Source organism: Notothenia rossii (assembly GCF_949606895.1).
Source record: "Notothenia rossii genome assembly, chromosome: 5".
Classification (NCBI taxonomy): domain Eukaryota; kingdom Metazoa; phylum Chordata; class Actinopteri; order Perciformes; family Nototheniidae; genus Notothenia; species Notothenia rossii.
Window position 1 is genome coordinate 69,232,423 of NC_136903.1, and position 15,191 is coordinate 69,247,613.

The 15,191-nt window shown below is 41.9% G+C and overlaps 1 protein-coding gene across 2 annotated transcripts; it reads left to right on the forward strand.

Moving 5' to 3' along the window:
• The first annotated feature begins 129 nt into the window (after window positions 1–129).
• Window positions 130–14,662, forward strand: inka2 (inka box actin regulator 2). 2 transcript variants are annotated; one of them, XM_079685643.1, is made up of 2 exons: window positions 130–540; window positions 11,205–14,662. In XM_079685643.1, exons 1-2 carry the CDS (start codon window positions 469–471, stop codon window positions 12,429–12,431), a joined length of 1,299 nt encoding a protein of 432 aa, XP_079541769.1. In that variant the 5' UTR covers window positions 130–468; the 3' UTR covers window positions 12,432–14,662. The 2 variants fall into 2 exon arrangements, with proteins under 2 accessions (XP_079541769.1, XP_079541770.1); XM_079685644.1 differs by lacking the exon at window positions 130–540 and adding an exon at window positions 9,756–10,019.
• The last annotated feature ends 529 nt before the right edge of the window (window positions 14,663–15,191 follow it).

Consider the following 15,191-nt stretch of genomic DNA (forward strand, 5'->3'; position numbering starts at 1 on the left):
ACGGATTCTAGTTTGAATTTAGTCTGTCCTGAGAGGCTCGCTCATTGGAGGAAATTGGATGGGTAACGTAAGCGCTCCTCTTGAATGGTGAAATAGCAGAAGGAAAAAAACCGACACACATACACACACACTCTCTCACAGCAGGCTGACAGTAGCCAAGCAGCAGCCACTGACACACACACACAGTCTGAGTCTGTTGATGAAGACACAAGAAGGACTTCATTATCATTTTTTGGAGCAAAGGTATTTTCGTCATCAGGACTTGTTTGTTTTTTTTAACTACAGGATTCGCGTCATTAAGTGCCGCGCGCGCATTCCTCAGCAGGATTTGCGCATCTCCAATTGCATTTTGTTTTCTGCTCTTCGCGAGAGCGTTGTTTTAAATTCCCTGCCAGAGGAAAGCTCGCATAGTCATGCTCGAGAGGCGAGCAGCGAAGAGATTCATCTAAAATACTAGTTTTTCAAAAAATGGAACCACCGCTCTCCAAACCAGAATGCAAAACCATGGACTCGTGTCTGAGGCGACTGAAGCAAGAACTGGTATGTTATGTTGTATACTTCTACTATTGCAGCCAGCTCTAAATTATGTTTTTCTACTTTATTATTGTGCATTTCAAACATGTAGTTTTTTATGTGGACTTGGTACACTTAAGTGCACGCCAAAGAAAATATATACACGTGTGCTCATTAGAATATATATATAACAAAAGAACGTCATATGTGGCGCTTTCTTTGCATAAAATGTGTCCGGAGTCGGACAAACCTCTGTTATACTGTAGTTTTTTGCTTCAGCTGGGGGTGCATGTGTATTTTTTAAATCGCAGTAATCTGTGTAGGCTTAAAGCTTTTAGCACACCAGAGGCATGTGTGGCATCTCCTCCTCTGTCCACGCATCTGGGACAGATGCTTTAATCTTAATGAGCTCAACACAGTTTCTCCTCTTCTCTCAAGGAGGAATGCTCTTAGGATGGTTCATAAAATACATTGTTAAAAAATAAATACAAATGTGAGAATCATATTTGAGTGATCATTGGAAAATACACTGTCGATTCATGTTTGATTTAATTTAAAAAGCAGAAGTGCTAAGGTCTTTAGTTTTCGGTTCCTTAATTGTTTTGGTTTGCTGTTTTGATCTGTTAAATATCACTGTAAACAGAACATCTTAGGTTTTTAGAATGTTGATGAACAAAAAAATACACTTGAAGACATAATCATCAGCTCAGGGAAACAAAACATATTTATTTAAAAAATGATAAATAGATTAACCACCAAAGGAAAAAATATTGATCAGTTGCAGCCCAACCATAGATTGCTGTAAGGTCTCGCTTTAAGTGAAACTGGAACTCTTAGTTTCATCAAATTAATATGGCCTAAATATGATCTCGTCCCCTCTGATAAACAATTGTGTTTGATGATGGCAAATCTAGTGTGTTATCTCTTACCCCCCGTCAAAAAAAACAAAATCAGTAAGCTGCACCCTCACACCCACATCATTTGGCAGTGATAAAATGTAGACCCATTTTCAAAAGGAGCCTTAACTGGCACAGATTTCATTTGGAATCATCTTCAAAGCAGACACAGATTTTTATTTATTTTAAACCCAGCCACTGGCATGGCAGCGTGTATTGCAACATGATCTGCTCTGTGACTTCTGTGAATTCACTTCTCCAAATTAGCCTCACGTCTGTGAAGTGGCACTTGAGGTTTCAGGCGAGTAGACGTAGTTGCCAGGAGGACATGTTGCGTTATAACTGCCATATCGCAGTTTGGTAACATAATAGAAGAAGGGTCTCGCCATGCCGGGGCTCAAACAGGGGAACAGAGAGCAGATGCCGGTTAAAAAGCCGTGGCAGTGTCCCCCTGCAAAGGACCATGTGCGATGCAATCTGTTGTTCAGAAAAACGATGGCTGTCTATGCCAAGGTTGTCACTTTTCTTTCTACTTTGAGGGATTTTCATCCACTGCCCGCTGGAGAGCAATAAACCAGCTCCATCTGTAACGCAGAGAACACAAACATCTAACAATCGTATTACACCTGCTGCGTGCCGAGGAAAGTCAGTATTCAATATCACTCAAAAGAACCGTTACAGTTGTTTTGCATGTTTTAATACATTACAAATCACATACCTTAATCACAGAAAACCATGTTCCATATCATGGTGCTGTGTTAAATACATACCAGTTTCAGGAAGCCATTGGTTTCCAATACATGTTGTATTGTATGCACACCAGTTGGCAGGTTGTTGAACGTACTTGAGATGTGTAATCCATCACACTCAATATCAAGTCTCTCTTCATTTAGGCAAAGATGCATCATGTGGTAATACAGTTTAATTGCAGATTGATTTGAATGCACTACATTACCCATGCCACTTTAACGGACAATAATAAATGCAGACTTAATGTTCAGCGTAATAAGCAAATGCACATTTTAGACCAGTTTAAATGATAATGCAGTTTCAGACTGTATTGTTAACTCATTTAACTTCATTATTATGATTGATTGATTGTTTGGATGGTGTCATGATTATTTAAAAGTGTTCTAAATCAACATAAATTCTATGTGGCTGCATCAATCTCATCCCCACTTGTCACCTTTTTATGGCCTTTTGTCTGCCCCTATATGTCTTGCCCTTCAAAAGAATACAATGTCCTCTTTCTTAACCCCGTCTTCAAGAAGCCTGTAGCCATTAATGAGCACAATACTAAATTTCCCTGAAACGCATAAAGATCTAGAGCTGTAGGCACTGATTTAAAGGTCCTGAACCTGGTCAAGTTTTCTAGGAAACTACCATTTCATTTTCATATCTTAATCAAAAGTTTGGACAATAATGGTTGCCAGGAATATGTGGAAATAAAACCAAGGACCTTCAACTGTACAGCATTCATTCAAAAAGGCTTACCAACTTTGTAACGCACACGTTTTAATAACAACCGTGCAATTTTTGTAGTGTTTGCAGCATAGAGAAATGTTAGTGTCAAATGATTGTTGAATTACAACTGTTACCTCCATCCCATTGACACCAAATGCACCAACAGCTCTAAAAGAAGCAGAGTGGCATACGAAAGTGTGAACACTGTATCAGGGGTCGGAGGTCACTCTGTGTGGGGTAGTGTCAGGTCACACTGCTACATTTGACCCCTCACCCAACAAGGTCTGGGGCTATTTCCCCTGACTGCTGACCACATCCAACATGCCAGAGATACTAAAGCTCAAAGCTGACAGATGACTTCTAAAGGCAGAGTTGTATCACTGTTGTTCAGCTTTCTACCAACTGAAAACAGTTTGTCAACAGGCTGCTGTTGGCAACCATGTATTCCTATAAAAAGCTCTGCAAGGCTCCATAGAAATCCTGAGGATATAAGGGTAACAATGAAATATTCTTAAGCTCCAGCATGCATGACTCATTATTCACTCAACAGACAAAGAGTCATGAAAAATAAAACACATAAGCCCTTCCTGACATGCCTTTGAGTCATCTTGTCTAAATGTAAGGTTCCCACCTGCATTTCAGACACGAAAGCATAAGTCAAACCTTTTGATGTCATCGCATCTGAAGCTAATTTCATATGCATCATCCTCCTTTATCTCACTCACACCTGAGGCGCATTTCAAAACATGACATGGCTTGGAATTCGAAACCAAAGACAGCCAGCATGAGGTCATGAAATCTGTGGGGAAAAAGAGTACAGTGTAGTCTGTAAAGCCTTTGTGCCACAAAGTTGCAAGTCCTTTGTTACCCTTAGGGTGTGGGATCAGAAAAGTGCACACAACACAAAGAAGTGTAGTGGTATAACTTTAAGCTTGTTTTTTCGGGGCCTCCCTCCTGGCTACTGTTCTCCAACCTGCCCTTCCTTCCCCTCGGCTAAAATTGGCCTTGCTATTGGTGGCAGCTGTGGGGTTTTGCATGAGTGATCATTGTATTTGAGATGGAACCGCTAACCTTTTTGCAAAGCCTCTTTATCCTTTTGAAACTGTGCTCTTCATCACATTTCAGTGGATATCACTCCTGAAGACATTTTGTTTCTTCCCTCCTCTGTTTGCTTTCATTTTAAGGAAAACTAGTGATTATTTCTCATGGGTGTTGCTCTGACTGAGGTCTAGGTCAACATTGTGTTCTCTCATGTAGTCGTGTCTTTGGGGGCTTCAGATTACATTTTATGTGATATTATTGCTTTGTCAGCAGCAAAAAGGAAATTGTATTTTTGGAACAGTTCTGCCACTAAGAGGACGATGTCTTGTAGAATGTAATAAAGCAGCAATCATTGATTTGTTATGGCCGCCTTGGGGCTGTGGAAGAAGCTGTGAACAGACAAATTATCGCTTTATAAACTTGTTTCAGTGAAAGCAATATTATTAAAACTTTGGAATTTATTAAGAGTCGTCTTTTCTAAATTGAAGCAGACCTAAAACCTCACAAATGTAAGTTCAATATTCGCTATCTTTTAGCTGTGTCTTTGTTGTCCACCAAATCTTGGGAAACATCTGTTTCTTCAGCTACTAAATGCTCCTTAACGTTCATCGGCTAGTCTTTAACTGTTTAGTGAAATCGACTGAAAAAAAATCAATGAAACGTTTAAAGTGAATCAAGGCAATAAAGTTGCAGGCTTCAAAACTAAAACAATTAGCTGATAGAAAGCTAAAAGAAAACTCCAGATTTGGGATTTAATTCTCTGTGTTCATCAAAAGATTACACAGTCATTCAATCAATTGGGAGTATAAACATATGAATTGGTGCAGGTTGGGCTCATTTACCCCTATTGTTTTTATAACACAGCACCTGTATACACTACAAACTTAAAGTTTCATATGCTCTGTATGCTCTACAGAACAACTGTACATAAGCACTTTATGATGTGCATTATACACCGCATTAATGGAGCCCCATTCACTCTTGATACATCTCTTAGCTCAATGAGCTTTTAACTGCTGAACAAATAATAATAGCTACTTAATCAAGCTACTAAGTATGAACGTGTTTTGATGTGAGACTAAGAGGAGGCAGAATCTGGAGTCCCTGCAAAATGAACACGTCACACTTGATGTCAAAACTGTGGGCAGGAGCAGCGGCTGCGCACGTTCACTGCCCACATGCTTTACAAGATGCTGACGTCAATTGCTGCGCTATCAAAGATCTGACTAATGATCATTGCTTTCACTGAAGATTTCAGCCAGCGAGACAACAGATTGGGTCCCAGATTTTCAAAAAAAAAAAAAAATCATCAGCCAAAGATGAGTATACAGATCCTAATCATCTTGTGAATCCCTCAGCAGCATCACTTTATGTAATGGCGTCAATGAGCGGAGGCAGGAAACAAGCTATTTAACCACCTCCTGTCTACTTGCCATGTAGCCACTCAAGGGGCTTTGTAAACTCAAATCAGACATTGTATCTACGCCTTTGCACTAATGGCAGGTGCCATCTGTTCCTTGGGAGGTCTCTGAATATACAGAGGAGCCAGGACACTCATTCTGAAGAGTTGTTGCTGGTTTTTTTAGTGCTGTGTTCATCAACAAATAAACTCCATTCAGCTTAATTGAACGGGAGCGAAGGCAGAAATCTGAGGAACAATTATCTCAAAATCTGTAGAAGAAAAACTAATATACATGCTGACTATTCACTACTGTGAGAAGGAGAGAAAATGTTGATTTTGTAATGTGGTTCACAAGCCCTTATGTTAAGACTTATTATATAGCAATGAGCAAGACATGCAAAAGTAGAAGATAATCACACAATGACACAATAATACAATTTGTGGTCCAAATGTGAATGTCTACCCTTAACGACCAATTTGTCTCGACATCATTCAAGAGTTATTTCTGTGCCACTCTTTTGTTGAACATCATTCACACTTCTTCCTCTCCTGAACGTGACCCTGAGGACCAAGCAGGGTCACCGTGTACAGTAATCTTTTTTGTCAAAAGAGGCATTCATGGCCACATTGCACACTAAATCATTTCTTTTAGTGAGCGCTCCAGCACAGCTTTTATTGCCCTTTTGATTGCAACCTCGGGGCTGTCCACAGCAGTGTGTGGCATGTCCAGCGGCTCGGGCACAGAGACCCTCTCTGTATCCCCCGGACAGAGACCCCATGTCTGTCCTTGACCCAAACAGCCCACCATTCATTTTTAATTAGGGGTGGAGGTGGAGGGAGGGTGGAGTGAACTAGCTGCTGCTGGCCAGCTCCTTCTAAACAGGAAGACCTTTTGGGCCCAGTAACCTTGGCCTCTCTGCTTCCTCCCCCTCTAGCTAATCACAAATAAACAACAACAGTGAATAGCCTGGATTTTATAGCCAGAACAGAGCGCTGATTTGTTTGTGAGTTCTGGTTGTGTGTTTATTTCTCACCGGCAATCCAGTTAATGTTTGTCAGTGAACACAGCATTCAAACGTGCGTTTTAAAAGACACTAACTTCATTCAAGCGAGGCGTGTTTGGGCATGTGCGGATGTGTGAGCTCAGTGTGTTTGCACAGCGAATATCTTTTTTCCCTCCATTACTGGAAGAGGTCATATCAAGGGAGCTATGAAGGCAGGGAGCTCAGTCTCAACAGACAGCATTGATTTATTTACACTTTGGTATTTAATTAGCTGGATTGCATATTGACCGGACTCTAGATGCAGCTTCACACTAGAAGGATCGTGAAGTGATAATATAAAAACAAGAATCATCAATAAATTATTTTTTAAATTACAATTGCCAGATTTTTTAATAAGCTTTTATGCAACATTCATTGAGAGACTGCTGGCCATTGTTCTTAAACTTTGAACCATTCAGCCTTTAATTGGCAATTATGTCTGGTTGGCTGGCATGACTGAAGCAAAAGAAGAAAAGCAGCGGGGGGGAAGGGGAGGAATCTGGACAGCGGCTGTTTGGCTTTCTTTTATTCAAACAGCTAATTTTCACTCTTTTAAAATCATTTTTTTATAGAAATATACGCTTGATTAAATAAATGGCTTAAATGGTTTGGAGGCTTGAATTCAAAAGGAAGATTTAATAAGACTAGGTTAATGATGCCATTGTTTCTGGACAGGACAGATTTTCCCCGCAGCCCCAATTCCATCCGACTTCTCTTACTAAATAAGACAAGACAGACTTGCTCTCGTCATCTCCGTTTTTTTCTTGAGAACACTTCAAGGTGCTTGTTTAGCTCCTGTCACATCTGCATCCTCTGTGTCTTTGTCTTCATAAAGGCCCTGAGCTGAATCACACATTAATACAGTGACTAATCTCAGGATGAACCACGTCTGTGTTCAAACTACAAACAAAATTGCAGCGGTACGTTATTTAAAAATCACTTATCCTCATGAGCAACAACAGAATGAAGCTCTCAGAGGCTGACATATTTGGGACACAAAGTTCAGCCTTGAAATGGCAGCGGAGCGCCTGGAGTAATCTGGCATTGTAAAGGTTGAATAGTAAGGGGTTAGTTTACTACTGTTCTTGTGTTTGTTCCGCAGGGCACAATACTGTATGAATTATTAATGTAGTCTTAGAATAGAAAATCAAGTTAACAACTCAGGGTTTTTTAAATAACCAGGGGAAACGTCTGCGTCGCGGGAATAAGGGAGAAGTTGCATTTGAGCTTTAAATTAGGTTTTCTTTTGGTTAGCGTGTGGCGTGTGCTAACAGGTGCAGCCCTTTTGGACTGCATGAGAACGGTGTGCTTAGCAGATAATATTTCAAAAACAGATTTAATGCATTTAAGTGGTGCAGGTTTCACAGGCAGCTCAGTGTGCGGTAATCCCTCAGCTGATCCCTGCATACACTTTTCCGAATGCCACATGTCTTCCTCAGAAGATGTAACGACAACACATAACTCCGCACATCATCTCGTCTTCAGACTTGTTGACCTTTGATGTGGAGGGAAGTAAACCGTCATTATGCACTCTCTCCCACCTTCTCCCAGGGCACAGCCAATTACAGCTAATGAAGTCAGCCATATGTGGAAGACAAAAAGACAAGAGACAACCTGATTGTGCTAATTACATGTACCTTCGCTGCCTAATTTAGCGAGCCTTCAGGAAGCTCGGAGGCTTTTGTTCCCAGCATGTGCATTGATAGGCTTATTATCTCATCTTAAAGGCTGTCCCCCCCCCCGGTGCACCTACTCAGCCATATGTTATTGATGATCAGAGTGTTTTAACCTTAGAGGTTTATGGTTAATGGTGCGGGGGGTCCAGTAAATGTCAAGATACAGACTATGTGAGATGACCTTGAGTATAAAGTGCTGAAATAAATGAGCAGAAAGTGTATCAATAATCCTGATATACTTTAAAGTGATTTATAAAGTCAAATGTCCAGTACCAGCTTCTCAACTCTTTAATATTTCCTAATTTGTTTCCCTTTCTATAATGACGGTAATTGCAATTTCCTTTTATAAATTAAGCAATTAATACAATTATTTTTAAATGTATTTATTAGCGGGTACAAGCGGCCGAGATGGGTTTTCTCCGCAGGGTGGCTGGTGTCTCCCTTAGGGATAAGGTGAGAAGTTTGGTCATCCGGGAGGGACTCGGAGTTGAACCGCTCCTCCTTCGCGTCGAAAGGAGCCAGTTGAGGTGGTTCGGGCACCTAGTTAGGATGCCACCTGGGCGCCTCCCTAGGGAGGTGTTCCAGGCACGTCCAGCTGGGAAGAGACCAAGGGGTAGACCTAGAACCAGATGGAGGGATTATATCTCTTCACTGGCCTGGGAGCGCCTTGGGATCCCCCAGTCAGAGCTGGTTGATGTGGCCAGGGAAAAGAAAGTTTGGGGCTCTCTGCTGGAACTGCTACCTCCGCGACCCGACCACGGATAAGCGGGAGAAGATGGATGGATGGATGGTATTTATTAGCCCAAATGTCAAGTTTTCAAAGTAAAAATCAGGGATTAAACAGAATCATAAAGCATCATCCTTGAGAAAGATGGCTGACAGGTGCAATTGTGTTACAACGGCCCAAAACACTTTCATTATGAGAAAATGCGCTGCAGTTTCAAAAACGATGCAAATAAAAAGAATACCAATGTGCCAAAACAAATGCAAATGAAGACACATCTTTACCAACCTGACAACACATGCGCAGCATTTAAAAAACATTCACCAACTTGCGCATCGTTAACTAAAGCGTTATGTAAATTAAAAGTTTCTCCTAATGGAAGTATTTTGGGCCGTCGTAACGCGTTTGCCCCTTTCAGCCACCGTACTCGAGGGACCATGAATTCCTAACATAAAATTTTTTGCAATATTTAATTATGGACAAAGAGGTGGACCAACAAACTGACAGCATAAATAACAGAACCTAAGAAAAGTCATTTTGACTGTAATCTATTGGCGTTTTGGCATTTTACATTAAAACAAATTATTTACCGAAAATGAAGCCCAAGATATTTTGTTATCTATTACATGTGTGTGTTTCCCAGAAACCCCACATCCTGCAACAGTCCCTGCTCTCATGGTGCTTATAGGTTGCTCTGTTTATGATGCTGTACCGTCAGTTGTTATAGCAGCTACTTTTCCCACCCTGGGGGTCAACACAATCACTCCCTCAAGATTAAGTATCACAGGCTGGTGCTGTTACACCCCCTCCCTCACATACACCCCCCTCATGTGTTCTTATGGTGTCATCCATAATTAAATCCATCATCAGTTTTCTCTTCGACATCTCAACATATGGCGAGGGATCCCTACCCATCACACAACCGCCCCCCCCCCCCCCCCCCCCCCGCTTTCTCCCCCTCCCCTCTTGTCCGGCTGACTCTCACTCGCTATCTCCCCTCTCGCTCCTCTCATTGTCAGTCCGTTTCTGCCTGACTGAGCCCACCCCCCTACCGTTTGAGGATTAAAGTCTAGACGGGCACGCTGATTGGCTGTCACGCCCAGCGGTGTCCCCCGATTGGAGAGAGATACATATAGGGGCAGTCAGACTGAACGTTAGAAAGGTGAGAGACAGTGACAGGCTGAAGGAGGTGCAGACTAACAACAACAGAGAGACAGACAGGGATAACTAAACCTCCTGCTTTGTGACACTTCATAGAAGGTAAGGTGTTGGTTTGGATATGTAGTGTATATATTTGTTTTATAGAATCAGTCCTCAAAGTTTCTGTTTTTCACTATCAGATATGTGTTGCTGTTGTTGTCATAGAGGCCTGTTTAATGTGCAATATACTAAATGTAAGTTGTTCAGTTCATAGTAATTTATGTTGTTGTGGTTTAACTGACAGATTCTGAAGTACGTGGGGAAAAAAGTTTTGATCTTGGTATCTTCTGTAGGTGTGTCTTAGAAGTTTTGAATCTTTTCCCACAGATTCCTGGCACGGTTTTATAATTCTTTGCATGCTCTCTTTTTTTTTATAATAATAGGAGGGTTCACGGCAGGTTTACTCCTCCAACAGTTGCCATATATGTTAACGTGAACATGTTCTGAGAGGAAGATAAACCTGTTGTTATATCAACAGAACGATGCAAAAGGTCTCGGTCAAATAATTCAAGCATTCAAGTTTAGACATGGGTCAAGATGCTTCCTCTGGGCTTTCTGTCTGCCTTCAGGAGAAGACGGTTAGCGCAGATCACATGACTCTGGCTCTTAAACAGATGATAGCACAGAGAAAAGCAAAAGGGATGAAAGCAGAGTGTATAATTATGCTGCACGGAGATAAGTAAGAGTGAAGACAAAGAGCTCTTGGGAAGGAGCAAATATGGATTCAAGTACTGTAAATGGATGGAAACAGGGTAAAAGAGTTCAAAGCTGAGAAAGGAAGGGAAAGCTAGTCTATTTCACAGCTGTCATGGTTTGGATCCTGTCTCATACACAGGCCATATGGGACCCTGGCATGTCATCCAAAACTAGGTCACATGACCCATAATTAAACAAGGTACAGCCTGAAACATTCAAGAGTCTAACCGACACAGATAAAGAGCAGGACTCTTACTGGGATTTTTATTCATTAATGTGTATGCCTTCGACACAGTTGAGGGTGTGTAATTGGCAGTTGAGGGTGTGTAATTGTGCTGCGCTGAGATTAATTATACATTTAAAAAAAGGGGGGGGGGGGGGGGGGAATTATGAAATCTTTGATGGGTTACATGGGTCCTGCAGGAGGCTGGGGAGTCTAATGATTTGAATTGATGACCTACACAAGGCTTTTATCTGTTAAACTAAACTGGACCTTTCAGATTTAGTTTTTATCTCTTCATTAATCTCCTTCTCTCTGTCTCCCTGTAGCTGTGCATGAAAGAAGCCGGAGATGGCCTCCACGAACAGATGAATTCAATGATGGGAGCCCTTCAGGAACTCAAGCTCCTTCAGGTTCAGACAGCTCTAGAAAACCTCGACATTTCAGGTCGGCCAATAAACCGAGGACTCCAACATTCAGCTTCCCCTGAAGCGTCAGCTACAGCAACTTCAACCTCGGGCAAGGATTGCGGGCAATGCTTTAGCCAAACCACGCCCGAGGAGTCCAGCATGAGTCCGATGCCAAGTCCCTCGATGGGGAGCAGAAACACCTTCAGCCGAGATGACAGGAGTCTGTCTCGAATCAGAAGCAGCCTGGGAACCTCGTCTTCCTCTGCATCCAGCCTCGAGAGTGAGACTGAGGGAAGTGAACTAAGGGCCCGAAACGTTCGAAGTGAGAACGACCTTGAGTCCATACCCAAGAGGTGGTCAGGATATTCAGCCCCACAGGTGGATTTCTATGGACCAATGGTGGGAAACCCTCCACCGGAGCCCTATGCTCAGCCACAGGCCCCCCCTCGGGCCCAGGCAGCGGACCTGCCTGGGATCCTGTACAGCCTGTCCAGAGAAGGCCCTTCATTGGACAGCGAATACTCCCAGGACAGCACAGAAGACGCCAGTGACTGGACTTCATCACTCATGAGTCGAAGCCGTAACCGCCAGCCTTTAGTGCTCGGTGACAACGTCTTCGCAGACCTCGTGGGCAACTGGCTTGACCTGCCGGAGGTGGAGAGGGAAGAGGGTGAAGAAGAGGAAAGGAGGAAGATGAGGGAGGCAGACGGAGCAGTTGACAGGCCGGACACTCCAGCTCACCCTCTACGTCTCAGCCGCTCGCAGGAGATCTGCAGGAAGTTCTCTTTTACCACAAACATCTTCAAGAAGTTCCTGCGCAGCGTCCGGCCCGACAGGGACAAGCTGCTCAAGGAGAGGCCGGGCTGGATGGCTCCTGAGCTGTCAGAGGGCGACCTCTTCAAAAGGCCAAAGAAAGTGGCTCCTAAAAGTTCAAAAGGCAGCTTCTATCTGCCCTTCTGGGCAAATGGACAGCAGGGCAAAGGCCGGCCGTGCCATTTAGCTGAAGCAGAGAGAGACCACCAACACCATTTTTCCCAAGTCCACCAGCAGCCATTTGCTGGGATTTATTTAGACAGGAGACAGCCAGAGACTGGTCTGGAGAAAATGCAGCCCTTGTTTGACTACAACACAGCTGTGTGGGTCTGAAAGCGAGTCTCGGGCCTACAGACTGCCAGTGATGCCAAACTGAGGGAGCAACAGGTGCTTGGGGGGATTTTGGCGGTGCTGTAGTGCGAATGAATGAATGACTGAACGAGAGGCTTGGCCACAGTTATCTTCCAAAAATGAACGGATGAACTCTTCACCCAGAACGAGATTATCAGGGCAACATTTTGTCTGACAATCCAAAAAACCTAAACCTTGTTTGCTGTGTGTATTTCCAAGTGTGTGTGAGTGTGTGCTCCAGTGTGAGACAGCTTTAAAGAGAGACTTTTTTCACTTATGCTGCAAGTTTTGTATTATTCCAATTTATGGCTATATGTGAGTGCATGTATGACTGGGTTTTTCTTATAATTTAAAAGACGGTACATTGAAATGGACATCTTTCTCAGAATGTCACCAACATTACAGATCTTCATATAGTAATCCATAGACTTTTTACTGCTATGCTACAGGAATCTCATATCACACTTCTTTGGATCTATGAATAGAAACACCAACTGTTAGATTGCATGGTTACAGTTTTTATAAGTGATGCTTCAAACAGCTGTTACTGAACGCACTGCCACTGAACACAGTCATAAGATCATGTTTGTTTCCAGCAGGCCTCGAGTGACTTGGAAACTCAGGTTTAACTGAACCCATCCTCATTTACCTTGCTCAGGGAATGAATGTTACCTGAGTTTACTACAAGACATTTCAAATACAGTTTAGAGAAGTCTCATCTTGCCTAAAAAGACGTAACAGCAATACAGTGCATGACTCCTTTCAATACTGCACATTAAACTTTGAGATTCCTCCCTCGCTATCAGCTAGGTTGTGGTCATGTTAGAAAGATGGCGGGGCGATATATGGAAAATCTTAGAACAGAATATAATTGATCAAATACATCAATATCGTGACTATAATGTTGTGTTGACCATTGATGCTTTCACACAGTATCAATACAATGACCATTTTTATAAATAATCATCAGTAATGTGACTATAATGACCAAATGGTTATTTGTAACACAGCCTTCAAAATCAGGATAAGGAAATACCATTTCCAAAATGCAAGACGATATCTAGTGTGATATTACGGAAATGATCCAAATATCAATATATTGCCCAGCCCTATTTAGAAATGCTCGTTATTCTTCTCCGCTGTGTAGACATGGCACATGTTCAGTCAACCCAGAGAGAGGAGGGGGTAAAGATGGCAGAGCCAACATGGAGAACCGACTGACTGACTGCCATCTGGTACCCGTCGTTATGTAAAGCTTGTTCGCCACGGCCTCAAAGAAGATGCAAACGGGCCTGTTTAATCCCAAAGCTCTGAGGATAAACTGAATTTTGCCTACAATCATATACTGTATACACAAGTCATAGGACTGTAACAGAGATGAGACAGTTAAAAGTCGAGGTAAAGACCCGTAACTCCATCACACAGGATCAATGTACAGAGCATTGTACATATTTGTCATCAACCAAACAGCAGCAATAACGAACATTTAATGTAATATTCCCATCGCATGGTTATCATTATTCTGCACAAATATGTCACAGGAAGGTTACATAAACAACCATGTGTATTTCAACCACAAACTCATGAGTAAATATTACAGGATCTATTATTTTGTATAATAAACTGATTCAGTGTTTTTCATTTCAAGCAGCCTCATAACCGTTTAAAACAAACTACAGCTTCCTTTACAATTTCACAGAACCTTCAGGAGGATTCCCCTCAGGATAATGGATGGCACTACCCGCTCTGACACTAAATACATTGTTTTATAGAGGACCACTGTTATGCAAGGACAATCTGATGCTCTAATTTATCATATTATGTAAAAAGGTTGTTAATTTCACTCAGTTTAAAAAGGATCCCAGACCAATCAAGTTAGCCAGCAGGGATTAGGCCTGAGGTCTTTTGAGTGTGTTGGCCATTCGATCCATATGGTGTTGTCTCAGTATTCAGGTCAATACACACACAACTGTACATTCAGAGGGTCCAACTCACACAGATGGTTTCTGCTGAGAAGTGTGAGGTGTCATATTACACAGATTGTGTATGTAAAAGTTGCATTTATTACTTAGTATTTACAGTTGTCTAAGTGTCATTTTCAGCACTGTTGTGGATATTTTTCATCAGGGTTCTGCGAACCTTCAGTAGTGATTTTGTGTCATGTGTCATGTGCACTGTAAAACTGTCAATGACTCTTTAATTAAATCTGATTTCAGAAAGATTTGTTTTCCGTGTCTTACCTTTGAGTGTGTGTTTTCAATGGGTTTTCTCTCGTGATTCTTCAGGCAAAAGCTTCAAATGGAAAAGATGTCCTTACATTATCACATATATTTTAATAACGGTCTTGGCGATGGACTTTTCTGACACTTTTCTACTGCTGTTAGGGTGTCAAACGATCTTTTATTGAACATTTGCCAAGATGTTTAAACATTTTAAATTCAAACACATTATCACCACATTTTAAAAAGTACCACATGTACTTTTCATACATTCAGAACTTTGTATACAAAAAAGTTAATTAAAACGGACTAAAAAGTAAAAAACAGAACAGGAAATGAAGTAAAATGTCAGACTTAAGCTCCTAGCTTTTGCTTTCAGCCGCAGCTCTCAGTCTGATTTGTTTCTGCTGTGTGCTGCACCCTCACTACAGTAAAGTGCTGCTGCATGACTAAAAGGGCAGAGCCAGCAAGTGACTCTCTGCATCAAGTGGTGCACTAAATTGATTCTAAATCTGTACAACCT